Source organism: Taudactylus pleione, unplaced genomic scaffold, assembly GCF_031769625.1.
Source record: "Taudactylus pleione unplaced genomic scaffold, aTauple2 ptg000978l, whole genome shotgun sequence".
NCBI lineage: Eukaryota > Metazoa > Chordata > Amphibia > Anura > Myobatrachidae > Taudactylus > Taudactylus pleione.
In genome coordinates this window covers 791,623-819,309 of record NW_028285379.1, presented here as the reverse complement: position 1 = coordinate 819,309, position 27,687 = coordinate 791,623, and the positions used below count along the sequence as shown (strand labels likewise).

Here is a 27,687-nt window from a genome sequence, read left to right as displayed (position 1 = left end):
CCATTTGCAGCACGCCAGGACTCCTATTCGGCGTTGCAGATGCTGCATGATACCACGTGCCGGAGGATTCACCTCATCGTCTACTAGTATTCATAAACCATTTCCACCTGGGAGTTCCCCATAGCGAGTTCATTTTGTGTAAATCTTCCTTTCCTCCAGTCCCTGGAGCTATGGTTTGGTCTGTGATCAGCATTGCGGCACTGACGTGTTCTCAGGAGGTGACCTCCTCACCATCCTCTGCGATGCTACATACAAGGCCAGCTGGTTGCATCATAGCATGGTGCCTATTACTAGTATCATACATAATTGCCTACTTTTGAAAAAGCATTTCAGGGAGATTGTGAAGCAACACGTATGAGCGAGGCGGTAAAGTGGGCGTGTACTGCTACATCTGAGGGGCGTGTCATAAACCTGACTTACATCCAAATGTAAATGAGCCCCAAAACAGTTAGTAAGATCAATCTGTTGATGAAAACACTCTGATACTTTTCAGAAAATGTATGTAGCCATAGGGATCATTGTGCCTTAAAACCAATGCAGGGAAATTATATCACTGATCCCATTTGAATGTATGTATATATATATATATATATATATATATATATATATAAATACATACAGTCAGGTTCATAAATATTGGGACATTGACAGAATTTTCAGATTTTGGCCTCTATTCACCACCACAATGGTTTTGAAATGAAACAAACAAGATGTGCTTTACCTGCAGACTTTCAGATTTAATTTGAGGGTAATTACATCCAAATCAGGTGAACGGTGTAGGAATTACAACAGTTTCAATATGTGCCTCCCACTTTTTAAGGGGCCAAAAGTAATGGGACTATCAACTCAAAAGCTATTTCATGGACAGGTGTGGGCTATTGCCTCGTTATTTCATTATCAATTAAGCAGGTAAAAGGTCTGGAGTTGATTCTAGGTGTGACATTTGCATTTGGAATCAGTTGATGTCGACTCTCAATATGAGATCCAAAGAGCTGTCACTATCAGTGAAGCAAGCCCATCAGAGAGATAGCAAAAACATTAGGTGTGGCCAAATCAACTGTTTGGAACATTCTTAAAAAGAGAACGCATCGGAGAGCTCAGCAACACCAAAAGACCTGGAAGACCACGGAAAACAACTGTGGTGGATGACAAAAGAATTATTTCCCTGGTGAAGAAAAACCCCTTCACAACAGTTGGCCAAATAAAGAACACTCTCCAGGAGGTAGGTGTATATGTGTCAAAGTCAACAATCAAGAGAAGACTTCACAAGAGTGAATATAGAGGGTTCACCACAAGATGTAAACCATTGGTGAGCCTCAAAAACAGGAAGACCAGATTAGAGTTTGCCAAACAACATCTAAAAAAGCCATTACAGTTCTGGAACAACATCCTATGGACAGATGAGACAAAGATCAACTTGTACCAGAGTGATGGGAAGAGAAGGAAAGGAACTGCTCATGATCCAAAACATACCACCTCATCAGTGAAGCATGGTGGTGGTAGTGTCATGGCGTGGGCATGTATGACTGCCAATGGAACTGGTTCCCTTGTATTTATTGATGATGTGACTGCTGACAAAAGCAGCAGAATGAATTCTGAAGTGTTTCAGGCAATATATGCTCATTTTCAGTCAAATGCTTCAGAACTCATTGGACGGCGCTTCACAGTGCAGATGGACAATGACCCGAAGCATATTGCAAAAGCAACCAAAGAGTTTTTTAAGGCTAAAAAGTGGAATGTTATGCAATGGCCAAGTCCATCCCCTGACCTGAATCCGATTGAGCATGCATTTCACTTGATGAAGACTAAACTGAAGGGAAAATGCCCCAAGAACAAGCAGGAACTGAAGACATTTGCAGTAGAAGCCTGGCAGAGCATCACCAGGGATGAAACCCAGCGTCTGGTGATGTCTATGCGTACCAGACTTCAGGCTGTAATTGCCTGCAAAGGATTTGCAACAAAGTATTAAAAAGTGAAAGTTAGATTTAGGATTGTTTAGTTTGTCCCATTACTTTTGGCCCCTTAAAAAGGTGGGAGGCACATATAGAAACCATTGTAATTCCTACACCGTTCACCTGATTTGGATGTAATTACCCTCAAATGAAATCTGAAAGTCTGCAGGTAAAGCACATCTTGTTTGTTTCATTTCAAAGCCATTGTGGTGGTGAATAGAGGCCAAAATATGAATATTCTGTCAATGTCCCAATATTTATGGACCTGACTGTATATATATATATATTAAAAACAGCTTCATAATGGGGGCAAGGTGAAATCAGGGAGATTGATAGAGTTTACAGGGAGAATGCTGACAATCAGGGAGAGTTGGCAAGTATGGTATAGAAACTAAACATATTTGTATAAGTATGCTGCACCGTCTATTATTGGAAGGAAGATAGGGTAATGAGGATACTGTAGTGTCCAAGGGACATAGGAGGTCACTCACTATCTCTGCAGGTCAGCTCTCCACAATGTTCTACGCCACCTTGATTGTCTGGCTGACCCGATAGCCAAGAGCGGTAGTTGTACATGGATCCATCATTCCACTTCCAGCGACGATTCTGCGGAGAGAAATAGGGAAGCAGATGATGGAGATAAGAGACGAATGATTAGCGCATTCTCTGCGTCTGCCCTCTGCCGGCTTATGCCGCGACCAGAACTATGGGCCCTGAGTACACACTGGTGATTTGTAATGTTACCGCGGACTTACTGACTTTTATGAAGACACAAAGCTGCAGATCTGATGGCAACCACAAAATGCACCAGCAACCAGGGGCGGATCTACTGTGAGACGAATGAAGATTAAGCTTCAGGGCCCCTAACCCCAGAGGGCCCCCAAAGCTCATTTTTTTTTAATGAGTACATTTTTTAACAAAATGAATGGCATTTTTTTTGAGTGTGTTATTAAAATACGGTTATTTTAGTGATAGAATCATAAGCCAATGGGTTGTAGTTCTTAATATTGACCTTAGAATATGCTGTACAGTAGTGCATGTAGGGGGGGTTTCTGCATACCAAGGGACCCCCCCCCTCCCTGATCAGTACCAGCTGGCAGACACTCTATCTACAGCTCCGACCAGAGGATGGCTCTTATGAGCCGGCGGGGGGGACACAGAATAGACAGCTTCTGTCATTGTCACTGCTGACCAGAAGCAAAGCTGAACTGACTGAGGGATGGGATGCAGCTCAGAGGTGGGAGAACGCAGCGTGGGGGAGAGACCTGAATGTGGGTCCGAGAGATCCCACTCAGAAGGATGAATAGCTGGGATCCTACAGAGCAAGTGAGTAGGTTTTGGTTGTGTATGTGATCTATCTACAGTCTCTCTCTCTGGGGGTTTTCTAAATCTATCTACAGTCTCACTCTCTGGGGAGATTTCTACATCGATCTACAGTCTCTGGGGAGATTTCTACATCGATCTACAGTCTCTGGGGAGATTTCTACATCTAGCTACAGTCTCTGTGGTTTCTACATCTATCTACAGTCTCTCTTTGGGGGGTTTCTACATGTATCTATATACAGTCTCTCTCTGGGGGGTTTCTACATCTACAGTCTCTCTGGGGGGTTTCTACATGTATCTATCTACAGTCTCTCTCTGGGGGGTTTCTACATGTATCTATCTACAGTCTCTCTCTGGGGGGTTTCTACATGTATCTATCTACAGTCTCTCTCTGGGGGGTTTCTACATGTATCTATCTACAGTCTCTCTCTGGGGGGTTTCTACATGTATCTATATACAGTCTCTCTCTGGGGGGTTTCTACATGTATCTATATACAGTCTCTCTCTGGGAGGTTTCTACATCTACAGTCTCTGGGGGGTTTCTACATGTATCTATATACAGTCTCTCTCTGGGGGGTTTCTACATGTATCTATCTAAAGTCTCTCTTTGGGGGGTTTCTACAGGTATCTATCTACAGTCTTACTCTGGGGGGTTTCTACACATATCTATATACAGTCTCTCTCTGGGGGGTTTCTAAATGTATCTGAAGTCTCAATCTCTGGGGGGTTTCTACATCTATCTATCTAAAGTCTATCACACTGGTGGGTTTCTCTTTAGCTACAGTGTCTCACTCTCTGGGGGGTTTCTACATCTATCTACAGTCTCTGGGGGGTGTCGAAGCCGGATAATTGGCTGAGACAGGATCGGTTTAAAATTAGATCGGGGCGACGCCATTTTGCGAATGGCAATGAGACACCATTTTGCGATTGGTCGCCCAGCGCCTTTTTAGTGAATCTTGCCCATTATAAGTACATACGGCGATGCTATTATATAATGTTGTGCGATTCCCACGCAATAGGAAGAAGTTAAAAGTCCTCACCACATAAATACAGACAGTCACTAAAACATAAACTGATTAAACCTGCAAAACACGTACCATGGTGTACTCCACAAAACACATAGTCGCACAGCGCTAACTAGCGTCTTTTCTCAATTCCCCAATACTTACACACTGCACACTTACATGAAAGGTTCCCTAGCATTAAAGTGTAATATTCAAAGTTTATTCAGTAATTAATGTTGTGAAATACAGGTTATTTGATATCTAAGGGTTAGTACATGGTAAGCAGACCGTGTTTGGTGTTGTACTGATTCTCTGTGTCTCAACATATTTTCGGTATCATCGGTGAGAAGATCGCAACATGCGTCTGCAAACTATGGACTATAGCGAGTTAGAACATTAAAATGTACTTTGTAATGTTACCAGCTTAGATTAGCATGCAGCGGGAAAAAAGGTTACAAAGGGCTGTTGGAGGCTGACTTGTGTCCATTTGAATTGACCTATGAACTATCCTGTAACAAAAGCACCTTTAAGAAGAACCAATGGAATCATGCCAATCTGTGCTATTGTATTGCCTATCCCTGTAAGTGTATATATGTGCACTCTCTGACCCCAGTCGAGAGTCTCCTTGCTGTGCTGTTGACGGAGTTTTCTATTGCTGATGCCGGTATCTGGGCCCAGAGCGCGTGCGTATGTAACAACTGTACCTTGGGTCTGTATGATTTATTTGCGCTAATTGTCTTTAGATCACAGCTTGTAACCATCTGTTTTTATATTGAATAATAACTTTTTGTGCTTTGGAGCCACACTCAAAGTCTGAAAGCATTTATTTACTGGGCGACTCATTACGCTAAATAGCGACAATTTTAGAAGGTATAGGCAGGATTGCATAGAGGTTATAAATAGTATCGATAGGGGTTTCTACATCTATCTACAGTTTCACTCTCTGGGGGGTTTCTACATCTATCTACAGTCTCTCTGTGGCCGGAGGCAGGCCACACGGGGTTAATGGCTGCCACAGCACTGAAGGGGTTAACCCCAGTGCTGTGCCGCCATTTTTAAAAGGACAAAAAGGCGCCCATTGTAAATGTAAACTCTGCGCTACGCGCTGAGTGTTGATAAGTGTGCTTTTAATGTTTTATATGCAGCGGCCTGGACTTGATGCACTGGGGGAGTGTAGGTAGAGTGTGTCATGGCCGCTGAGGGACAGGGAGAGCCAGCTCCCACTGCGACCAGCGCTGAAACAGTTAAAGTGGACAGTTTAAAAGCACACTGCACATGATTTATAATAAACTGTATTAAAGTATATATGTATTGCTGTAATGCACTGTAGCTGATCTGCAATGCATAAGTGCATGAAGCAACGTATGTTTAATAGGCTATGCACTATATGGTTTAAACTTTACATGTATATTTTGTAGAGAAAATGCACTTAAAGCAATGTAAAATGTCTTGACCTTTGGAGACAAACTGCTGGTTAGACATTCTCACCTAGGGATGGATATGGTAATTACCCTAGCCTGGCAGCCTCACCTAGGGATGGATATGGTAATTACCCTAGCCTGGCAGTGGGGGGTTAGGTGGTGACTGAAGAAGCCTTTCCTATGTAATGCGGGCTAGGGAGACTCCTGTGTGTCTGTATACGATACCAAGCAAAGTTGTAAAAGACAAGTTGTTTGTGGTTAGGAAGCTTCTATGTTGTGTAAGAGCTTAGAAGGTGTTAAACTCAGAAAGCCCAAACTGGTTTAGTCATAGACATGTGAAAAGATGAATGTAATAGGAATTTGCATTATATTTACCTTTTCAGAACAGTATATGCTAACTCAGTCTGTGCTGAGGAAACCAAATGTTTTTGGGTGGTATCTAGGAAATTGATTTCATTTCTGTGAAATGTAAGACGTATTTATTATGTTTTGTAAGATAGCCTGATTGGCTGGAAGGAGCACAGGGTGGATTTGCCCCCCTGTGATGTTGTGTGTAAGAATGACATAAAAAGAGGGACTGTGAGCCCTGTGTGTGGTACAACCCTGTAACTTCTTTGAGGAGAAGAGCTGCTGATAAGATTCCTGTATGTGGTACATATTTGAAAATCCTTTGTGGAGAATTGCTGTTTGATTTCTGTGTGATATTCCCCTTCAGACGGAAGGGAGGGTCTTCTTTAAGACATTGAGCAAATAAACACTGTTTGCCTTTACTTCAATTGCCTCAATCTTGCGACCAACAGAATTGCGCCAAAACGCTATTCCGTTCTCCTGCTGTTCTGGGTAAGGGCTCCGTGTCTCCAAGTTCAAGCCCTCTGCCAGCTACCGTGCAGACCTGGTCCATTGTGAGGGATCAGGTGGGAACAGCCGACACCAAACAGGAGGTGTGTCCGCAGTTAGTCAAACGCATACACAGCAGCAGCGGTTCCAGGTGCCAACGTAGGAGCCTGAGGGTACATAATAAGCGGTTCCAAACGCTGATGGTAGAGTTTGGTGGTGGCGGCATCGTCAAACGCCCACGGCACAGTGGGCAGAGTCAGTGACAGGAGGTCACTGACTGTGAGTGGGAGTCCAAAAGCACTAACCCGTGGCCAGGGACGGCCTAGGCGAAAGGCGTCCGGTCACACTCTCTATGGGGGGTTTCTACATCTATCTACAGTCTCTATGGGGGGTTTCTACATATATCTATCTACAGTTTCACTCTCTGGGAGATTTCTACATTTATCTACAGTCTCTCTGGAGTTTTTCTACCTCTATCTACAGACTCTCTCTGGGGGGTTTCTACATCTATCTACAGCGTCCCACTCTGGGGGTTTCTACATATATCTATATCTACAGTCTCTCTGGTTTTTTTTTTTTTTTATTTACATCTATCTAGTGTCTCACTCTCTGGACATTTCTCCATCTATCTACAGACTCTGTTTTTTTTATATCTATCTATCTATATATATAGTCTTTTACTCTCTGGGGGGGTTCCACATCTATCTACAGTCTCTCTCTGGGGGGGGTTTCTACATCTATCTATTAATCCATCTATCTACAGTGACTCACTCTCAGTTGTAGAAACCCCCTAGAGAGACTGTAGATGTAGAAACCCCTATCTACAGTATCTCACTCTGGGGGTTCTACATCTATACAATATCTACAGTCTCTGGGGGGGTTCTACTTCTATCTGTTTAATATCTATCTTCAGTGTCTCTCTGGGGGCTTTCTACATCTATCTACAGTGTCTCACTCTGGGGTGTTTCTACATCTATCTATCTTCAGTCTCTGGGGGCTTTCTACATATATATATATATATATATATATATATATATATAGCGCTACAGTCTCTGGGAGTTTTTGACATGTATCTACAGTCTCTCTTTCTCTCAGAGTTTCTACATCTATCTACAATCTCTCTGGTGGGGCCTCTGCATCTATCTATCTACAATCTGTCACTCTCTGGGGAGTTTCTACATCTATCTACAGTCTCTGGGGTAATTTTTTACATCTATGTACAGTCTCTCTCTGGGGGGGTTTCTACATCTGTATATCTATAGTATCTCACTCTCTGGGGGGTTTCTACATCTATCTAAAGTTTATCACGCTGGTGGGTTTCTCTTTATCTACAGTGTCTCACTCTCTGGGGGGTTTCTACATCTATCTACAGTCTTGTGTGTTTCTACATCTATCTACAGTCTCTGGGGGGTTTCTACATATATCTATATCTACATTCTCTGTATTTTTTTTACATCTATCTAGTGTTTCACTCTGGATATTTCTCCATCTGTCTACAGACTCTGCTTTTTTTACATCTATCTACAGTCTCTCACACTCTGAGGGGGGTTTCTACATCTATTAATCCATCTTATCTACAGTGTCTCACTCTGGGGGGTTTCTACAACTATCTACAGTATCTCACTCTGGGGGTTTCTACATCTATACAGTATCTACAGTCTCTCTGGTGGGGGGGGCTTCTACATCTGTCTATCTCATATCTATTTCTATCTTCAGTCTCTCACTCTTTGAGGGGGTTTTTACATCGATTAATCCATCTACATTGTCTCACTCCCTGGGGGATTTCTACATTATCTACAGTCTCTCTCTAGGGGGTTTCTACAACTATCTACAGTATCTCACTCTGGAGGTTTCTACAGCTATACAATATCTACAGTCTCTCTGGGGGGGGTTCTACATCTATCTATCTCATCTATCTTCAGTCTCACTCTCTGGGGGTTTCTACATCTATTAATCCATCTATCTACAGTTTCTCACTCTCTGCAGGGGTTTCTACATCTATTAATCCATCTATCTACAGTAACTTACTCTCTGGGGGGTTTCTACATCTATCTAAAGTTTATCACGCTGGTGGGTTTCTCTTTATCTACAGTGTCTCACTCTCTGGGGGGTTTCTACATCTATCTACAGTCTTGTGTGTTTCTACATCTATCTACAGTCTCTGGGGGGTTTCTACATATATCTATATCTACATTCTCTGTATTTTTTTTACATCTATCTAGTGTTTCACTCTGGATATTTCTCCATCTGTCTACAGACTCTGCTTTTTTTACATCTATCTACAGTCTCTCACACTCTGAGGGGGGTTTCTACATCTATTAATCCATCTTATCTACAGTGTCTCACTCTGGGGGGTTTCTACAACTATCTACAGTATCTCACTCTGGGGGTTTCTACATCTATACAGTATCTACAGTCTCTCTGGTGGGGGGGGCTTCTACATCTGTCTATCTCATCTATCTTCAGTCTCACTCTCTGGGGGTTTCTACATCTATTAATCCATCTATCTACAGTTTCTCACTCTCTGCAGGGGTTTCTACATCTATTAATCCATCTATCTACAGTAACTTACTCTCTGGGAGGTTTCTTTATTTGTCTATATCTACAGTCTCTGGGAGTTTTTGACATCTATCGATCTACAGTCTCTTTCTCTGGGGGTTCTACATCTATCTACAATCTCTGGTGGTGTTTCTACATCTATCTACAATCTGTCACTCTCTTGGGGGTATCTACATCTATCTACAGTGTCTCACACTGGTGGGTTTCTCTTTATCTACAGTATCTCACGCTGGTGGGTTTCTCTATCTACAGTATCTCATGCTGGTGGGTTTCTCTTTATCTATAGTATCTCACTCTGGTGGGTTTCTACATCGATCTACAATCTCTGGTGGGGTTTCTACATCTATCTACAATATGTCACTCTCTTGGGGGTTTACATCTATCTACAGTATCTCACACTGGTGGGTTTCTCTACAGTATCTCACGCTGGTGGGTTTCTCTTTATCTACAGTATCTCACGCTGGTGGGTTTCTACATCTATCTACAGTATCTCACTCGGGGGGGGTTTCATCTGACCAATTATCCTAAAGACAGTTAGGGGACTGCCACGGTCACAGACAACTGGTGTGCCACAAGGGTCACAGGCAACTGAGCATCACCAATGTGCAGGGTCACAGGCAACTGGGGGGCCACCAGGGTCACAGGCAACTGTGGTACCAACAGAGTCATATATTGTACTAGTTATCCTATTATGTTGCACTTACTGCACCAGTGGTGCCAGGAAAGGCCTAGAGTTCAGCTTTGGGCTGTTGGGCTTGAGTTGGTGGGGACATGTTTTTCTATGTCAGATCCCCTCAAGGGCTCTGGCCCAGGCCTGACACATTGTGCTAGTCTGCTGCCCCAGGTTATAGCATTGATCACTCATGGCCATATCATTTATTTATCATAAATCTGTACACGCTGATGCCTACTGACTCCTCTACAGGAGGCCGTATACTCTGCACCAGGGCCATGTCCCTCTGTAACACAGACAGCCCTCACCCTGCTCTCTGGCCCTGCATTCACCTGTTCTGGGTCATGGAGTCCTATCCACACTGGCTGGTTCTTCTGGTAGGCAAAGATGTGGGCAGCAATAATATCTGCCTCTGCAGCATCCAGGATGGAGGCCAGGTGGGCCCCATGGCCATACGCTTGGCAGTCAAACTATGTAAGAAAGGAGAGAAGGGGGGGGAGAAGGAAATGAATGCACAGAAAACTTGTGGGGACCAGGGGGGATATTTACTAAAGTGCAGGTTTTTTAGAAGTGGAGATGTTGCCCATAGCAACCAATAAGATTCTAGCTATTCTCTTCTAGAACTGGGGTGGGCAACAACCTGCCCCCCAGCTGTTGTTAAACTAAAAATTCCAGCATGCATTGCAACAGTTTTAGCATGGCCAAATAGCAAAACTGGCAGGGCATGCTGCAATTTGTAGTTCTTCAACAGGTGGGGGTGGGGGGTGGGGGGTGCTTATTGCCCACCCCTATTATAGAAGGTGCTAGGTATGACAGGCAGAGGGTGGTATGACAGGCAGTGGGGGGGTATGACAGGCAGAGGGCGGCAAGACAGGTAGATAGTGATAGATATGAGAGATGATAAATGTATATGTTATAAATGATAACTATAGCTAGATACGAGATAGACTATGTGATGAAGAGAGCGATATATACAGATGTGCCCAGCTAGTTTATTGCTCCATACGCCATGTAGCGCGCCATGCATCTCGCGCCACACACAATTCCTAATTACATCAGTGGTGTGATATCTATACAATGTAACAGTATGGTATTCAGTACTAATTACATCAGTGGTGTGATATCCATCCAATGTAACAGTATGGTATTCAGTACTAATTACACCAGTGGTGTGATATCCATCCAATGTAACAGTATGGTATTCAGTATTAATTACAACAGTGGTGTGATATCTATACAATGTAACAGTATGGTATTCAGTACTAATTACACCAGTGGTGTGATATCCATCCAATGTAACAGTATGGTATTCAGTACTAATTACATCAGTGGTGTGATATCCATCCAATGTAACAGTATGGTATTCAGTACTAATTACACCAGTGGTGTGATATCCATCCAATGTAACAGTATGGTATTCAGTACTAAATACATCAGTGGTGTGATATCTATACAATGTAACAGTATGGTATTCAGTATTAATTACAACAGTGGTGTGATATCTATACAATGTAACAGTATGGTATTCAGTATTAATTACATCAGTGGTGCGATATCTATACAATGTAACAGTATGGTATTCAGTACTAATTACATCAGTGGAGCACTCGCCACCCAGAGGTTAAGCGCTGTATTACATGTCGTGGCATATTTTTTATTGTGGAATACCACGGTACGCCAAATTCCAGCCGTCCTGTAACATTCCATGGCGCAACACAGAGGCCTGAATGGCGCGCTATGAGCAACAAACTAGCTGGGCCCATCTGTATGAGAGATGTATGTGAGATAGAGATATAGGATCATAGATATGAGTTAGATGATAAATATATAACTAGATATGTGATAGACATGAGAGCAATAGATGTATAAGTAGATAGATATGAGAGATGATAAATGTATATGAGATAGATATAAGATCATAGATATGAGATAGAGAGACTGTGATAGGTATGAGATAGACTATGTGATAGATCGCTATATGACTATATAGATATAGGAATGATAGATGCTGGGACATTGGGATTGGGAGGGCAGTGGGCCGCCTATATACTCTCACCTCTGCCTCCGACCAGCTTAATGGGTAACGGAAATATCCATAGCAGTTGGCCTTGTAGTAGAACCATCCATTGGGGCAGCTGGAGCGAGCTTTACTGCCTAAGAGAGAGAAATGAGGAGGTGGTCCGGGTTATTATACACATATAATGGGCAATAAAAGGAGGCAGATAGGGTATACGGAATATCTGTCAGTGTCTGTGATAATAGCAGCTATATCCTTTATAAAGTCCATGGTGTACATATTATTCACTGCTTGTCTGTTATGATAAATCTCCTCCTTTAGTTACTGCCCATATTTATATTTCTGTTTCTAGCACGTGATTTGCTTCTAGTGTCACATGTTATACGTGATAATATATTACTTTTCTATTTGTCTTGGGAGAGAGATTTAGAAGCGCAGCCCTGACACACCGATATAGCCACACACACCGATATAGCCACACACTGATATAGCGACACACACTGATATAGTGACACATGTTTGCAGGATATGCGACTACCTATTATAATGTCATTGTTAACACAGGGACATATTAAGTGAGGATGGGCCCTGTGTGTGGGCTGCATCTGGTCCCCCTCCTCTCTTGCCAGTGGCGCAAGTGAGTAGACTGGTGCTGTGCCAGGGTCCACTGTGCATGCCCAGATCTCCAGGAACATGGTGTGGGGTCCACTGTGCATGCCCAGATATCCAGGAACATGGTGTGGGGGCCACTGGGCATGCCCAGGTCTCCAGGACCATGGCGTGGGGGCCACTGCCCATGCCCGGGTCTCCAGGAACATGGTGTGGGGTCCACTGTGCATGCCCAGATATCCAGGAACATGGCGTGGGGGCCACTGTGCATGCCTGGGTCTCCAGGACCATGGCGTGGGGGCCACTGCCCATGCCCGGGTCTCCAGGACCATGGCGTGGGGGCCACTGCCCATGCCCGGGTCTCCAGGACCATGGCGTGGGGGCCACTGCGCATGCCCGGGTCTCCAGGAACATGGCGTGGGGGCCACTGCGCATGCCCGGGTCTCCAGGAACATGGCGTGGGGGCCACTGCGCATGCCCGGGTCTCCAGGAACATGGCGTGGGGGTCACTGCGCATGCCCGGGTCTCCAGGAACATGGCGTGGGGTCACTGCGCATGCCCGGGTCTCCAGGAACATGACGTGGGGGCCACTGCGCATGCCCGGGTCTCCAGGAACATGGCGTGGGGGCCACTGCGCATGCCCGGGTCTCCAGGAACATGGCGTGGGGGCCACTGCGCATGCTCGGGTCTCCAGGAACATGGCGTGGGGGCCACTGCACATGCCTGGGTCTCCAGGAACATGGCGTGGGGGCCATTTTCCAGATGATTTTTCTACTAGACATGACCAAATTGCTGGTAAAATGAGTGTCCTGCCATTTTCCTGGTGATTAGTGCAGCGCTGCTGACGTGGGACTCCTGGGAGGTGAGTATTGCAGAGCATGGGGGTGAGGTGTGAGCATCCATGGACACGGGTCAGTGTGCAACCCACATCTTTGCACCCATTATAGAGAACCCATTGGGTTACTACATACAGATGTGTCCTTGTTCATCTAGCCTCAATACGTCATGCACCAGGCGAGAGTGAGCCGCCAGGTCCCGCGCAACCCTGCTCTGCGGCCATACCACCAGCTGACTGCTCTGCGGCCATACCACCAGCTGACTGCTCTGCGGCCATACCACCAGCTGACTGCTCTGCGGCCATACCACCAGCTGACTGCTCTGCGGCCATACCACCAGCTGACTGCACTGCGGCCATACCACCAGCTGACTGCCCTGCGGCCATACCACCAGCTGACTGCCCTGCGGCCATACCACCAGCTGACTGCCCTGCGGCCATACCACCAGCTGACTGCCCTGCGGCCATACCACCAGCTGACTGCCCTGCGGCCATACCACCAGCTGACTGCCCTGCGGCCATACCACCAGCTGACTGCCCTGCGGCCATACCACCAGCTGACTGCCCTGCGGCCATACCACCAGCTGACTGCCCTGCGGCCATACCACCAGCTGACTGCCCTGCGGCCATACCACCAGCTGATTGCCCACTGTCTTTATATTAGCAGCCATTTACTATGAATTTATTGTGGATCTGTGATGGTCTACTCCCCTCTCACCATTTGTTTATTGTAAGTCTGCCAAATACCTACTGACAGGCTGCGTGACCCTGCGACCGCATCGGAAATGCCAATTCGCCGGTTGGAAATTCCAATCGGCGGCCATCGTTCTGCAATCCGTCGGAGGATCGGTGAAATTCTCAATGACACAGGACGAAGACCTTTGGAGGATGGCCTGGTGTCAAGAAGGGCAGCTAAGAAGCCACTTCTCTCCAGGAAATATATTCTGCAAAAGGTGCAGGGATTGGACTGCTGAGGACTGGGGTAAAGTTATTTTCTCTGATGAATCCCCTTTCAGATTGTTTGGGGCACCTGGAAAAACGCTTGTCCGGAGAAGGAAAGGTGAGCGCTACCATCAGTCCTGTCAAGCCATACAGTAACGCATCCTGAGACCATTCATGTGTGGGGTTACTTCACAGCCAAGGGAGTGGGTCACTCACAATTTTGCCTAAGAACACAGCCATGAATAAAGAATGGTACCAAAACATCCTCCAAGAGCAACTTTTCCCAACCAACCAAGAACAGTTTGGTGAGGAACAATGCCTTTTCCAGCATGATGGAGCACCTTGCCATAAAGCAAAAGTGATAACTAAGTGGCTCAGGGAACAAAACATCAACATTGTTGGTCCATGGCCAGGAAACTCCCCAGACCTTAATGCCATTGAGATCTTGTGGTCAATCCTCAAGAGGCGGGTGTACAAACAAAAACCCATTCTGACACACTCCAATCACTGATTGGGCAAGAATGGGTGGCCATCAGTATGTGGCCAGAAGGTGAGTGACAGCATGCCAGGGCGAATTGCAGAGTTCTTGAAAAAGAAGGATCAACACTGCAAATATTCACTCTTTGCATAAACTTCATGTAATTGTCAATAAAAGCCTCTGACACTTATGTAATGTTACCTCAGTATACCATAGTAACATCTGACACTTATGTAATGCTGTAATGTTACCTCAGTATACCATAGTAACATCTGACACTTATGTATTGCTGTAATGTTACCTCAGTATACCATAGTAACATCTGACACTTATGTAATGCTACCACAGTATACCATAGTAACATCTCACACTTATGTAATGTTACTACAGTATACCATAGTAACATCTGACACTTATGCCATGCTGTAATGTTACCTCAGTATACCATAGTAACATCTGACACTTATGGAATGTTGTAATGTTACCTCAGTATACCATAGTAACATCTGACACTTATGGAATGCTGTAATGTTACGTCAGTATACCATAGTGACATCTGACACTTATGTCATGCTGTAATGTTACCTCAGTATACCATAGTAACATCTGACACTTATGTCATGCTGTAATGTTACCTCAGTATATCATAGTAACATCTGACACTTATGTCATGCTGTAATGTTACCTCAGTATACCATAGTAACATCTGACACTTGTGTCATGCTGTAATGTTACCTCAGTATACCATAGTAACATCTGACACTTGTGTCATGCTGTAATGTTACCTCAGTATACCATAGTAACATCTGACACTTATGGAATGCTGTAATGTTACCTCAGTATACCATTGTAACATCTGACACATGTCATGCTGTAATGTTACCTCAGTATACCATAGTAACATCTGACACTTATGGAATGCTGTAATGTTACCTCAGTATACCATAGTAACATCTGACACTTATGGAATGCTGTAATTTTTCCTCAGTATACCATAGTAACATCTGACAAAAAGCAGTGCCAGATTAAGGGCCTGGAGCTGACATTTATTTAGGGACTTTTGTGTGCTGCTACAGAGGGTGTGACCAATGCTGTGCAGTGTGACTATTGATGTTGGTGCATAACTAGTAGTGTGGTTTGCACAGGGGGTGTCGGCTGGGGTAGTGTAGAGGTTGCTACACACTAGAAGATATGTCTCCCTGATCCCACCTAAACCTAACCCTCTCCCCTTAGTGCCAAACCCTAACTGTTCCCCCTAATGGTGCCAAACCCTAACCACCCCCACAAAAAATCTAACCCCGCTAAGCTCCCTAAACCTAACCCTCCTCCCCGCAGTTAACGCTAAGGGCTCCCTGGACTTACCTCATTCGGGCATGCATTCCGGTGTCTGAATTAAGCTACGCATCTGTATTTCGACACCTATCTTAAGTCACTTGTCGGGATACTGTTGTCTATTATGAGACCGGCGGCATCGTGGCATCGTATAGGACATACTCCAAGAAGATGAGAACAACACTGTCCTGCATAGTATATGTATAGGAGAAGATCACAGTCTATGATGTTGCTCTATATGAATAGGGAGCCCCGTAACAGCACCAGTACGTCATAACCCTGCGTCACAACCCAGGCTGCTGCTTGGGGCATCCTAAGGACTCTCCGAGCAGCAGTGCAGAGGCAACGGGACTGTGGGAGACGTCATGCGATGCACCGATCCCACCACAGTGCAGGAGACGGGAGTAAGGAGTAGGGCACGGGATGCAGCCGCTGGTTCTGCTGTCAGGGCACCCCGCTCTGTGCGACTGGGAGTAGGGACTGCAAACCTGCTGAATGGGGATTTAAGTCTGAGCCTGTGTTTACATACATGAAACCTTAATTAATGTCCACTCACTTCCACCCACTGGAAGAGTTCTTTATGCTTCTGATTATCCCTTTCTGTTTTTGCTTTCTGCTGCTTCTCATGGAGAAAACACTCTTTATATGGTTTATCTTCAATATCTACATCCTCAGGTAAAATGAATGTGCCATGCACAGGATGACAGGACAGCAAATAAACTGTAAATGTGTACCTTTGACGTGGATAGGGGGCAGAGTTTCGGATAGTCACAGCGGGTGGGCGGGGTTTCGGTTGGATGTGGGCGGGGCTTTGTGCACCCGCGAGTGGGCGGGGCTTCGTGCACCCAGTGTCGGGGTGGGTAGTGGGTGAAACTGTGCATAGTTCGGGGCCTCGCCCTCAGGGAATGAATGTGCTGATCATCAGACGGCCGCTTGTAGTGACAGGACATTTTTTTTACCTGTCAACACCGCACTTGCTGCAATGAAGCCTGTGGGCCTATTCTTATGGGAGGCCTGGAGCTCCCCCTGCCCCATTGTTAATCTGGCCCTGACAAAAAGCTGTAAATACACTGAAGCAGCAGACTTTGTGAAAACCAATACTTGTGTCATTCTCATAACTTTTGGCCATGGCTGTAGATACAGGGTTGTGTAGTATGGAGACATGGAGCCGCTTTCAATTACAGCCGATCCGCGATACTTTTTTGCCTCCCAGACTTTTCACCTACATCGCGTCTTTTGTAGGTGGAAAAGTATCGTGCGCGTCCCTGCTTTACCCTGTATTCAATATGGAACTACGCGAAAACGGGACCAGGCGAAACTTGAAAAGGCGGAAAGTACTGTCAGATTTGGGAAAATCAGCCTCACCCCCCCCAAAAGATGCTCTGAAATGGCGGTTCCCTATGGTACCCCCCGATTTGGCTGGCTGAAGGTATTGGGTGTTTTTAAACGGGCTCAATAGCTGCTAAATAGCGTTTTTGTATAAGTGGTGCAGAATAGTATTCAGGAGTATTTTTTCCAGAAAATAACTTATCCCAGCAAAATTGGGGTACTTGCAAATGGGGGTCACCATATTTTAAAGTTGCTAAAGTGAAGTTGAAAAAAATCATGAAAAATCCACCTTCCGCAAGCACCTGCAATGAAAATAACACCTGGGGCAAACTTGGGGACCCCCTCAGGATTCAAGTTCGCTAATTTTCAACTTTGTCCTCCAACATTTTTTTTCGCCCCCAAATTCAGTGATTTGTTTGGGGTGTCCTTAAGTGCTTTTTAAAAAAAATTGACACAGTTTATCTTTGGGGGACTGTCTGAAGGCTGTACGGGGTTCCAGCCATGTTGCACCCCAAAACCCCAATTCTGCACTTTTTTCCGCCTGCTATTCATAGGCAAAACTTTTTCGCCTATTCCATTGCATTAACTTTCTGCCTAGGCGTAAAGTCTTTCAAAAGGAATACGGAGTAAAATCAAAACAGGCGAAAATGACGTCATTGGCGAAAAGTTTTTGCCAAAAACACGCGACAATGGCTTTTTGCTTCAAAATGAATACGGACCATGGTTGTGTAGTGTTGTTACAGGGTATGTACTATGGATACAGGGGGGTGTAGTGTTGTTACAGGGTATGTACTATGGATACAGGGGGGTGTAGTGTTGTTACAGGGTATGTACTATGGATACAGGGGGGTGTAGTGTTACAGGGTATGTACTATGGATACAGGGTGGTGTAGTGTTGTTACAGGGTATGTACTATGGATACAGGGTGGTGTAGTGTTGTTACAGGGTATGTACTATGGATACAGGGTGGTGTAGTGTAGATACAGGGTATGTACTTTGGATACAGGTAGTTACAGGGTATGTACTATGGATACAGGGTGGTGTAGTGTTGTTACAGGGTATGTACTATGGATACAGTGTGGGTGTAGTATAGTTACAGGATATGTACTATGGATACAGGGGGGTGTAGTATAGTTACAGGATATGTACTATGGATACAGGGTGGTGTAGTGTAGATACAGGGTGGTGTAGTGTAGTTACAGGGTATGTACTATGGATACAGGGTGGTGTAGTAAAGATACAGGATATGTACTATGGATACAGGGTGGTGTAGTGTAGTTACAGGATATGTACTATGGATACAGGGTGGTGTAGTGTAGATACAGGGTATGTACTATGGATACAGGGTGGTGTAGTGTAGATACAGGGTGGTGTAGTGTAGATACAGGGTGGTGTAGTGTAGATACAGGGTATGTACTATGGATACAGGGTGGTGTAGTGTAGTTACAGGATATGTACTATGGATACAGGGTGGTGTAGTGTAGATACAGGGTATGTACTATGGATACAGGGTGGTGTAGTGTAGATACAGGGTGGTGTAGTGTAGATACAGGGTGGTGTAGTGTAGTTACAGGGTATGTACTATGGATACAGGGTGGTGTAGTAAAGATACAGGATATGAACTATGGATACAGGGTGGTGTAGTGTAGTTACAGGGTATGTACTATGGATACAGGGTGGTGTAGTGTAGATACAGGGTATGTACTATGGATACAGGGGGGTGTAGTGTAGTTACAGGATATGTACTATGGATACATGGTGGTGTAGTATAGTTACAGGATATGTACTATGGATACAGGGTGGTGTAGTGTAGATACAGGGTATGTACTATGGATACAGGGTGGTGTAGTGTAGATACAGGGTATGTACTATGGATACAGGGGGGTGTAGTGTAGTTACAGGATATGTACTATGGATACAGGGTGGTGTAGTGTAGATACAGGGTATGTACTATGGATACAGGGTGGTGTAGTGTAGATACAGGGTGTGTACTATGGATACAGGGTGGTGTAGTGTAGTTACAGGGTATGTACTATGGATACAGGGTGGTGTAGTGTAGTTACAGGGTATGTACTATGGATACAGGGTGGTGTAGTGTAGTTACAGGGTATGTACTATGGATACAGGGTGGTGTAGTAAAGATACAGGATATGTACTATGGATACAGGGTGGTGTAGTAAAGATACAGGATATGTACTATGGATACAGGGTGGTGTAGTGTAGATACAGGGTGGTGTAGTGTAGATACAGGGTGGTGTAGTGTAGTTACAGGGTATGTACTATGGATACAGGGTGGTGTAGTGTAGATACAGGGTATGTACTATGGATACAGGGTGGTGTAGTAAAGATACAGGATATGTACTATGGATACAGGGTGGTGTAGTAAAGATACAGGATATGTACTATGGATACAGGGGGGTGTAGTGTAGTTACAGGGTATGTACTATGGATACAGGGTGGTGTAGTGTAGTTACAGGGTATGTACTATGGATACAGGGTGGTGTAGTGTAGTTACAGGGTATGTACTATGGATGCAGGGTGGTGTATAGTTACAGGGTATGTACTATGGATACAGGGTGGTGTAGTGTAGTTACACGGTATGTACTATGGATACACAGGAATGTTTTTGGGGCATATCTCAGCCTGTGACTGCAGTCCCGTACACAGTGGTGAAGGTTCTGGCTTCTCAGTTCTGACGGCTATTCTGAGTATAATAACAGTGTATACTGTATAGTACAATTCCATGGTCTTATTTTGGGAAGAGATCTCAGCAATGGGGAGACAGCTAAGGTTACTATCGGGGTGACTGTCGGATGTGTGTCTGGAGGTTGGACCTACCTGTTATACACAGGACAATGCTATATGCTGGGGTCTAGTTCTCAGGTCTTCCTCTCCCATCATTACACTGAGCTCACTATATTATGTAACATTCATCATTTCACAAGTAAAAATGTCAGCAGGCTCAGCAATTCAGCACTGATCAAATGTCAGCACTCATGAAATATCAGCACTCATGAAATGTCAGCACTGATCAAATGTCAGCACTCATGAAATGTCAGCACTGATCAAATGTCAGCACTCTTGAAATGTCAGCACTGATCAAATGTCAGCACTGATCAAATGTCAGCACTCATGAAATGTCAGCACTGATCAAATGTCAGCACTCATGAAATGTCAGCACTGATCAAATGTTAGCACTCATGAAATGTCAGCACTGATCAAATGTCAGCACTCATGAAATGTCAGCACTGATCAAATGTCAGCACTCATGAAATGTCAGCACTGATCAAATGTCAGCACTCATGAAATGTCAGCACTGATCAAATGTCAACATGGTCAGAATGTGGACAAGGGCCCTGATTCAGAGGCGCTCGCTGTTTATGAATGCTCGCTCTGAATCAGGGCGGGGTTTTTTATTTATTTTTTTCCACCTCCAGGCCGCTCGCTAAGCTGTGGGTGACAGCTTTTGCGGGCGGCCTGGCGATGATCGCGACCATCTGGCTTGTGAGGAGACTCTGTGGTAGGGTCTCAGCTCTCACAAGCCCGAGTGGACTTCCTGTTCCTAAGGGAACGCCTGCGTTTGTGCAGCCACCCCCCCTCCCTGCCTACAAAATGGGGCGAGCTGTCAATCAACAGCTCTCAACATTAAAGTTTTCATTTTAACTATGTCTACACAATAGCTGTCGGCATTCTGGTGTTGACACTGAATGTTGACTGCGTCAGACCCTCAGAAAATTAAATCTATTTATGTATCTATATTTACCTTCCACAACCTGAATGGAGGCCAGGGAGCTGAGGAGAAGGACGATGGCGAACCAGGGTGCGGCCATGATACCTGTGGATATTACACTTTGTTATTATTACTATAACTACAACTTCTACTGCTACTACACCTAGTACTATTACTACTACAACTAGTACTACTATTACTATACATTCCATTACTAGTACTACTATTACTACACATTCTACTATTACTACTGCAACTAGTACTACTCTTACTACACATTCCTTTACTATTACTACTACAACTAGTACTACTATTACTACACATTCTACTATTACTACTGCAACTAGTACTACTCTTACTACACATTCCATTACTAGTACTACTATTACTACACATTCTACTATTACTACTACAACTAGTACTACTATTACTACACATTCCTTTACTATTACTACTACTATTACTACACATTCTACTATTACTACTACAACTTGTACTACTATTACTACACATTCCATTACTAGTACTACTATTACTACACATTCTACTATTACTACTACAACTAGTACTACTATTACTACACATTCCTTTACTATTACTACTACAACTAGTACTACTATTACTACACATTCCATTACTAGCACTACCAATATTACTACACATTCCTTTACTATTACTACTACAACTAGTACTACTATTACTACACATTCCATTACTAGTACTACCAATATTACTACACATTCTACTATTACTACTACAACTTGTACTACTATTACTACACATTCCATTACTAGTACTACTATTACTACACATTCTACTATTACTACTACAACTAGTACTACTATTACTACACATTCCATTACTAGTACTACCATTACTACACATTCCTTTACTATTACTACTACTATTACTACACATTCTACTATTACTACTACAACTTGTACTACTATTACTACACATTCCATTACTAGTACTACTATTACTACACATTCTACTATTACTACTACAACTAGTACTACTATTACTACACATTCCTTTACTATTACTACTACAACTAGTACTACTATTACTACACATTCCATTACTAGCACTACCAATATTACTACACATTCCTTTACTATTACTACTACAACTAGTACTACTATTACTACACATTCCATTACTAGTACTACCAATATTACTACACATTCTACTATTACTACTACAACTTGTACTACTATTACTACACATTCCATTACTAGTACTACTATTACTACACATTCTACTATTACTACTACAACTAGTACTACTATTACTACACATTCCATTACTAGTACTACCAATATTACTACACATTCTACTATTACTACTACAACTTGTACTACTATTACTACACATTCCATTACTAGTACTACTATTACTACACATTCTACTATTACTACTACAACTAGTACTACTATTACTACTACAACTAGTACTACTATTACTACACATTCCATTATTAGCACTACTACTATTACTACACATTCTACTATTACTACTACAACTAGTACTACTATTACTACACATTCCTTTACTATTTCTACTACAACTAGTACTACTATTACTACACATTCCATTACTAGTACTACTACTATTACTACACATTCTACTATTACTACTGCAACTAGTACTACTCTTACTACACATTCCATTATTAGCACTACTACTATTACTACACATTCTACTATTACTACTACAACTAGTACTACTATTACTACACATTCCTTTACTATTACTACTACAACTAGTACTACTATTACTACACATTCCATTACTAGTACTACTACTATTACAACACATTCTACTATTACTACTGCAACTAGTACTACTATTACTACACATTCCATTAATAGCACTACTACTATTACTACACATTCTCCTATTACTACTACAACTAGTACTACTATTACTACACATTCCTTTACTATTGCTACTACAACTAGTACTACTATTACTACACATTCCATTACTAGTACTACTACTATTACTACTACAACTAGTACTACTATTACTACACATTCCTTTACTATTACTACTACAACTAGTACTACTATTACTACACATTCCATTACTAGTACTACTACTATTACTACACATTCCTTTACTATTACTACTACAACTAGTACTACTATTACTACACATTCCATTACTAATACTACTACTATTACTACACATTCTACTATTACTACTACAACTATTACTACTTTACTACACATTCCATTACTAGTACTACTACTATTACTACACATTCTACTATTACTACTATTACTACACATTCCATTACTAGTACTACTACTATTACTACACATTCTACTATTACTACTACAACTAGTGCTACTATTACGACACATTCCATTACTAGTACTACTACTATTACTACTACAACTAGTACTACTATTACTACACATTCCATTACTAGTACTACTACTATTACTACTACAACTAGTACTACTATTACTACACATTCCTTTACTATTACTACTACAACTAGTACTACTATTACTACACATTCCATTACTAGTACTACTACTATTACTACACATTCTACTATTATTACTATTACCACACATTCTACTATTACTACTACAACTAGTACTACTATTACTACACATTCCATTACTATTACTACTACAACTAGTACTACTATTACTACACATTCCATTACTACTACTATTACTACACATTCTACTATTACTACTACAACTAGTACTACTATTACTACACATTCCATTACTAGTACTACTACTATTACTACACATTCTACTATTACTACTACAACTAGTACTACTATTACTACACATTCCATTACTAGTACTACCACTATTACTACGCATTCTACTATAACTACAACTAGTACTACTATTACGACACATTCCATTATTACCACTACTACTATTACTACACATTCTACTATTACTACTACAACTAGTACTACTATTACTACACATTCCATTACTAGTACTACCACTATTACTACACATTCTACTATTACTACTACAACTAGTACTACTATTACGACACATTCCATTATTAGCACTACTACTATTACTACACATTCTACTATTACTACTACAACTAGTACTACTATTACTACACATTCCTTTACTATTACTACAACAACTAGTACTACTATTACTACACATTCCTTTACTATTACTACTACAACTAGTACTACTATTACTACACATTCTACTATTACTACTACAACTTGTACTACTATTACTACACATTCCATTACTAGTACTACTACTATTACTACACATTCTACTATTACTACTACAACTAGTACTACTATTACTACACATTCCATTATTAGCACTACTACTATTACTACACATTCTACTATTACTACTACAACTTGTACTACTATTACTACACATTCCATTACTAGCACTACTACTATTACTACACATTCCATTACTAGTACTACTACTATTACTACACATTCTACTATTACGACTACAACTAGTACTACTATTACTACACATTCCATTATTAGCACTACTACTACTATTACTACACATTCTACTATTACTACTACAACTTGTACTACTATTACTACACATTCCATTATTAGCACTACTACTTTTACGACACATTCTACTATTACTACCAAAACTAGTACTAATATTACTACACATTCCATTACTAGTACTACTACTATTACTACACATTCTACTATTACTACTACAACTAATACTACTATTACTACTCATTCCTTTACTAGTACTACTATTACCACACATTCTACTATTACTACTACAACTAGTACTACTATTACTACACATTCCATTACTAGTACTACCACTATTACTACACATTCTACTATTACTACTAGAACTAGTACTACTATTACTACACATTCCATTACTAGTACTACCACTATTACTACACATTCTACTATTACAACTACAACTAGTACTACTATTACGACACATTCCATTATTACCACTACTACTATTACTACACATTCTACTATTACTACTACAACTAGTACTACTATTACTACACATTCCATTACTAGTACTACCACTATTACTACACATTCTACTATTACTACTACTACAACTAGTACTACTATTACTACACATTCCTTTACTATTACTACAACAACTAGTACTACTATTACTACACATTCCTTTACTATTACTACTACAACTAGTACTACTATTACTACACATTCTACTATTACAACTTGTACTACTATTACTACACATTCCATTACTAGTACTACTACTATTACTACACATTCTACTATTACTACTACAACTAGTACTACTATTACTACACATTCCATTATTAGCACTACTACTATTACTACACATTCTACTATTACTACTACAACTTGTACTGCTATTACTACAGATTCCATTACTAGTACTACTACTATTACTACACATTCCATTACTAGTACTACTACTATTACTACTACAACTAGTACTACTATTACTACACATTCCATTATTAGCACTACTACTATTACTACACATTCTACTATTACTACTACAACTTGTACTACTATTACTACACATTCCATTACTAGTACTACTACTATTACTACACATTACATTATTAGCACTACTACTATTACTACACATTCCATTACTAGTACTACTACTATTACTACACATTCTACTATTACTACTACAACTAGTACTACTATTACTACACATTCCATTACTAGTACTACTACTATTACTACACATTCTATTATTAATACTATGTAGTACTACTATTACTGCACAATCCATTATTAGCACTAGTACTATTACGACACATTCCATTATTAGCACTACTACTATTACTACACATTCTACTATTACTACTACAACTTGTACTACTATTACTACACATTCCATTGTCAGCACTACTATTACTACACATTCCATTACTAGTACTACTACTATTACTACACATTCTACTATTACTACTACAACTAGTACTACTATTACTACACATTCCATTATTAGCACTACTACTACTATTACTACACATTCTACTATTACTACTACAACTTGTACTACTATTACTACACATTCCATTATTAGCACTACTACTACTATTACTACACATTCTACTATTACTACTACAACTTGTACTACTATTACTACACATTCCATTATTAGCACTACTACTATTACTACACATTCTACTATTACTACTACAACTAGTACTACTATTACTACACATTCCATTACTAGTACTACCAATATTACTACACATTCTACTATTACTACTACAACTTGTACTACTATTACTACACATTCCATTACTAGTACTACTATTACTACACATTCTACTATTACTACTACAACTAGTACTACCATTACTACTACAACTAGTACTACTATTACTACACATTCCATTATTAGCACTACTACTATTACTACACATTCTACTATTACTACTACAACTAGTACTACTATTACTACACATTCCTTTACTATTTCTACTACAACTAGTACTACTATTACTACACATTCCATTACTAGTACTACTACTATTACTACACATTCTACTATTACTACTGCAACTAGTACTACTCTTACTACACATTCCATTATTAGCACTACTACTATTACTACACATTCTACTATTACTACTACAACTAGTACTACTATTACTACTACAACTAGTACTACTATTACTACACATTCCATTATTAGCACTACTACTATTACTACACATTCTACTATTACTACTACAACTAGTACTACTATTACTACACATTCCTTTACTATTTCTACTACAACTAGTACTACTATTACTACACATTCCATTACTAGTACTACTACTATTACTACACATTCTACTATTACTACTGCAACTAGTACTACTCTTACTACACATTCCATTATTAGCACTACTACTATTACTACACATTCTACTATTACTACTACAACTAGTACTACTATTACTACACATTCCTTTACTATTACTACTACAACTAGTACTACTATTACTACACATTCCATTACTAGTACTACTACTATTACAACACATTCTACTATTACTACTGCAACTAGTACTACTATTACTACACATTCCATTAATAGCACTACTACTATTACTACACATTCTCCTATTACTACTACAACTAGTACTACTATTACTACACATTCCTTTACTATTGCTACTACAACTAGTACTACTATTACTACACATTCCATTACTAGTACTACTACTATTACTACTACAACTAGTACTACTATTACTACACATTCCTTTACTATTACTACTACAACTAGTACTACTATTACTACACATTCCATTACTAGTACTACTACTATTACTACACATTCCTTTACTATTACTACTACAACTAGTACTACTATTACTACACATTCCATTACTAATACTACTACTATTACTACACATTCTACTATTACTACTACAACTATTACTACTTTACTACACATTCCATTACTAGTACTACTACTATTACTACACATTCTACTATTACTACTATAACTACACATTCCATTACTAGTACTACTACTATTACTACACATTCTACTATTACTGCTACAACTAGTGCTACTATTACGACACATTCCATTACTAGTACTACTACTATTACTACTACAACTAGTACTACTATTACTACACATTCCATTACTAGTAC

The 27,687-nt window shown here is 41.3% G+C and overlaps 1 protein-coding gene across 1 annotated transcript in view; it reads right to left on the bottom strand.

Moving 5' to 3' along the window:
* REG4 (regenerating family member 4) overlaps positions 1 to 21,141 on the bottom strand; it is a 28,717-nt gene extending 7,576 nt beyond the window's left edge. Inside the window, exons 1-4 of the mRNA XM_088460763.1 lie at positions 21,075 to 21,141; positions 11,826 to 11,923; positions 10,102 to 10,239; positions 2,444 to 2,558 (exon numbers count right to left, since the gene is read on the bottom strand). Of these exons, the coding sequence (XP_088316889.1) occupies positions 2,444 to 2,558; positions 10,102 to 10,239; positions 11,826 to 11,923; positions 21,075 to 21,141 (418 nt within the window). The remainder of the gene's footprint in view (positions 1 to 2,443; positions 2,559 to 10,101; positions 10,240 to 11,825; positions 11,924 to 21,074) is intronic.
* Between the last annotated feature and the right edge of the window lie 6,546 nt (positions 21,142 to 27,687).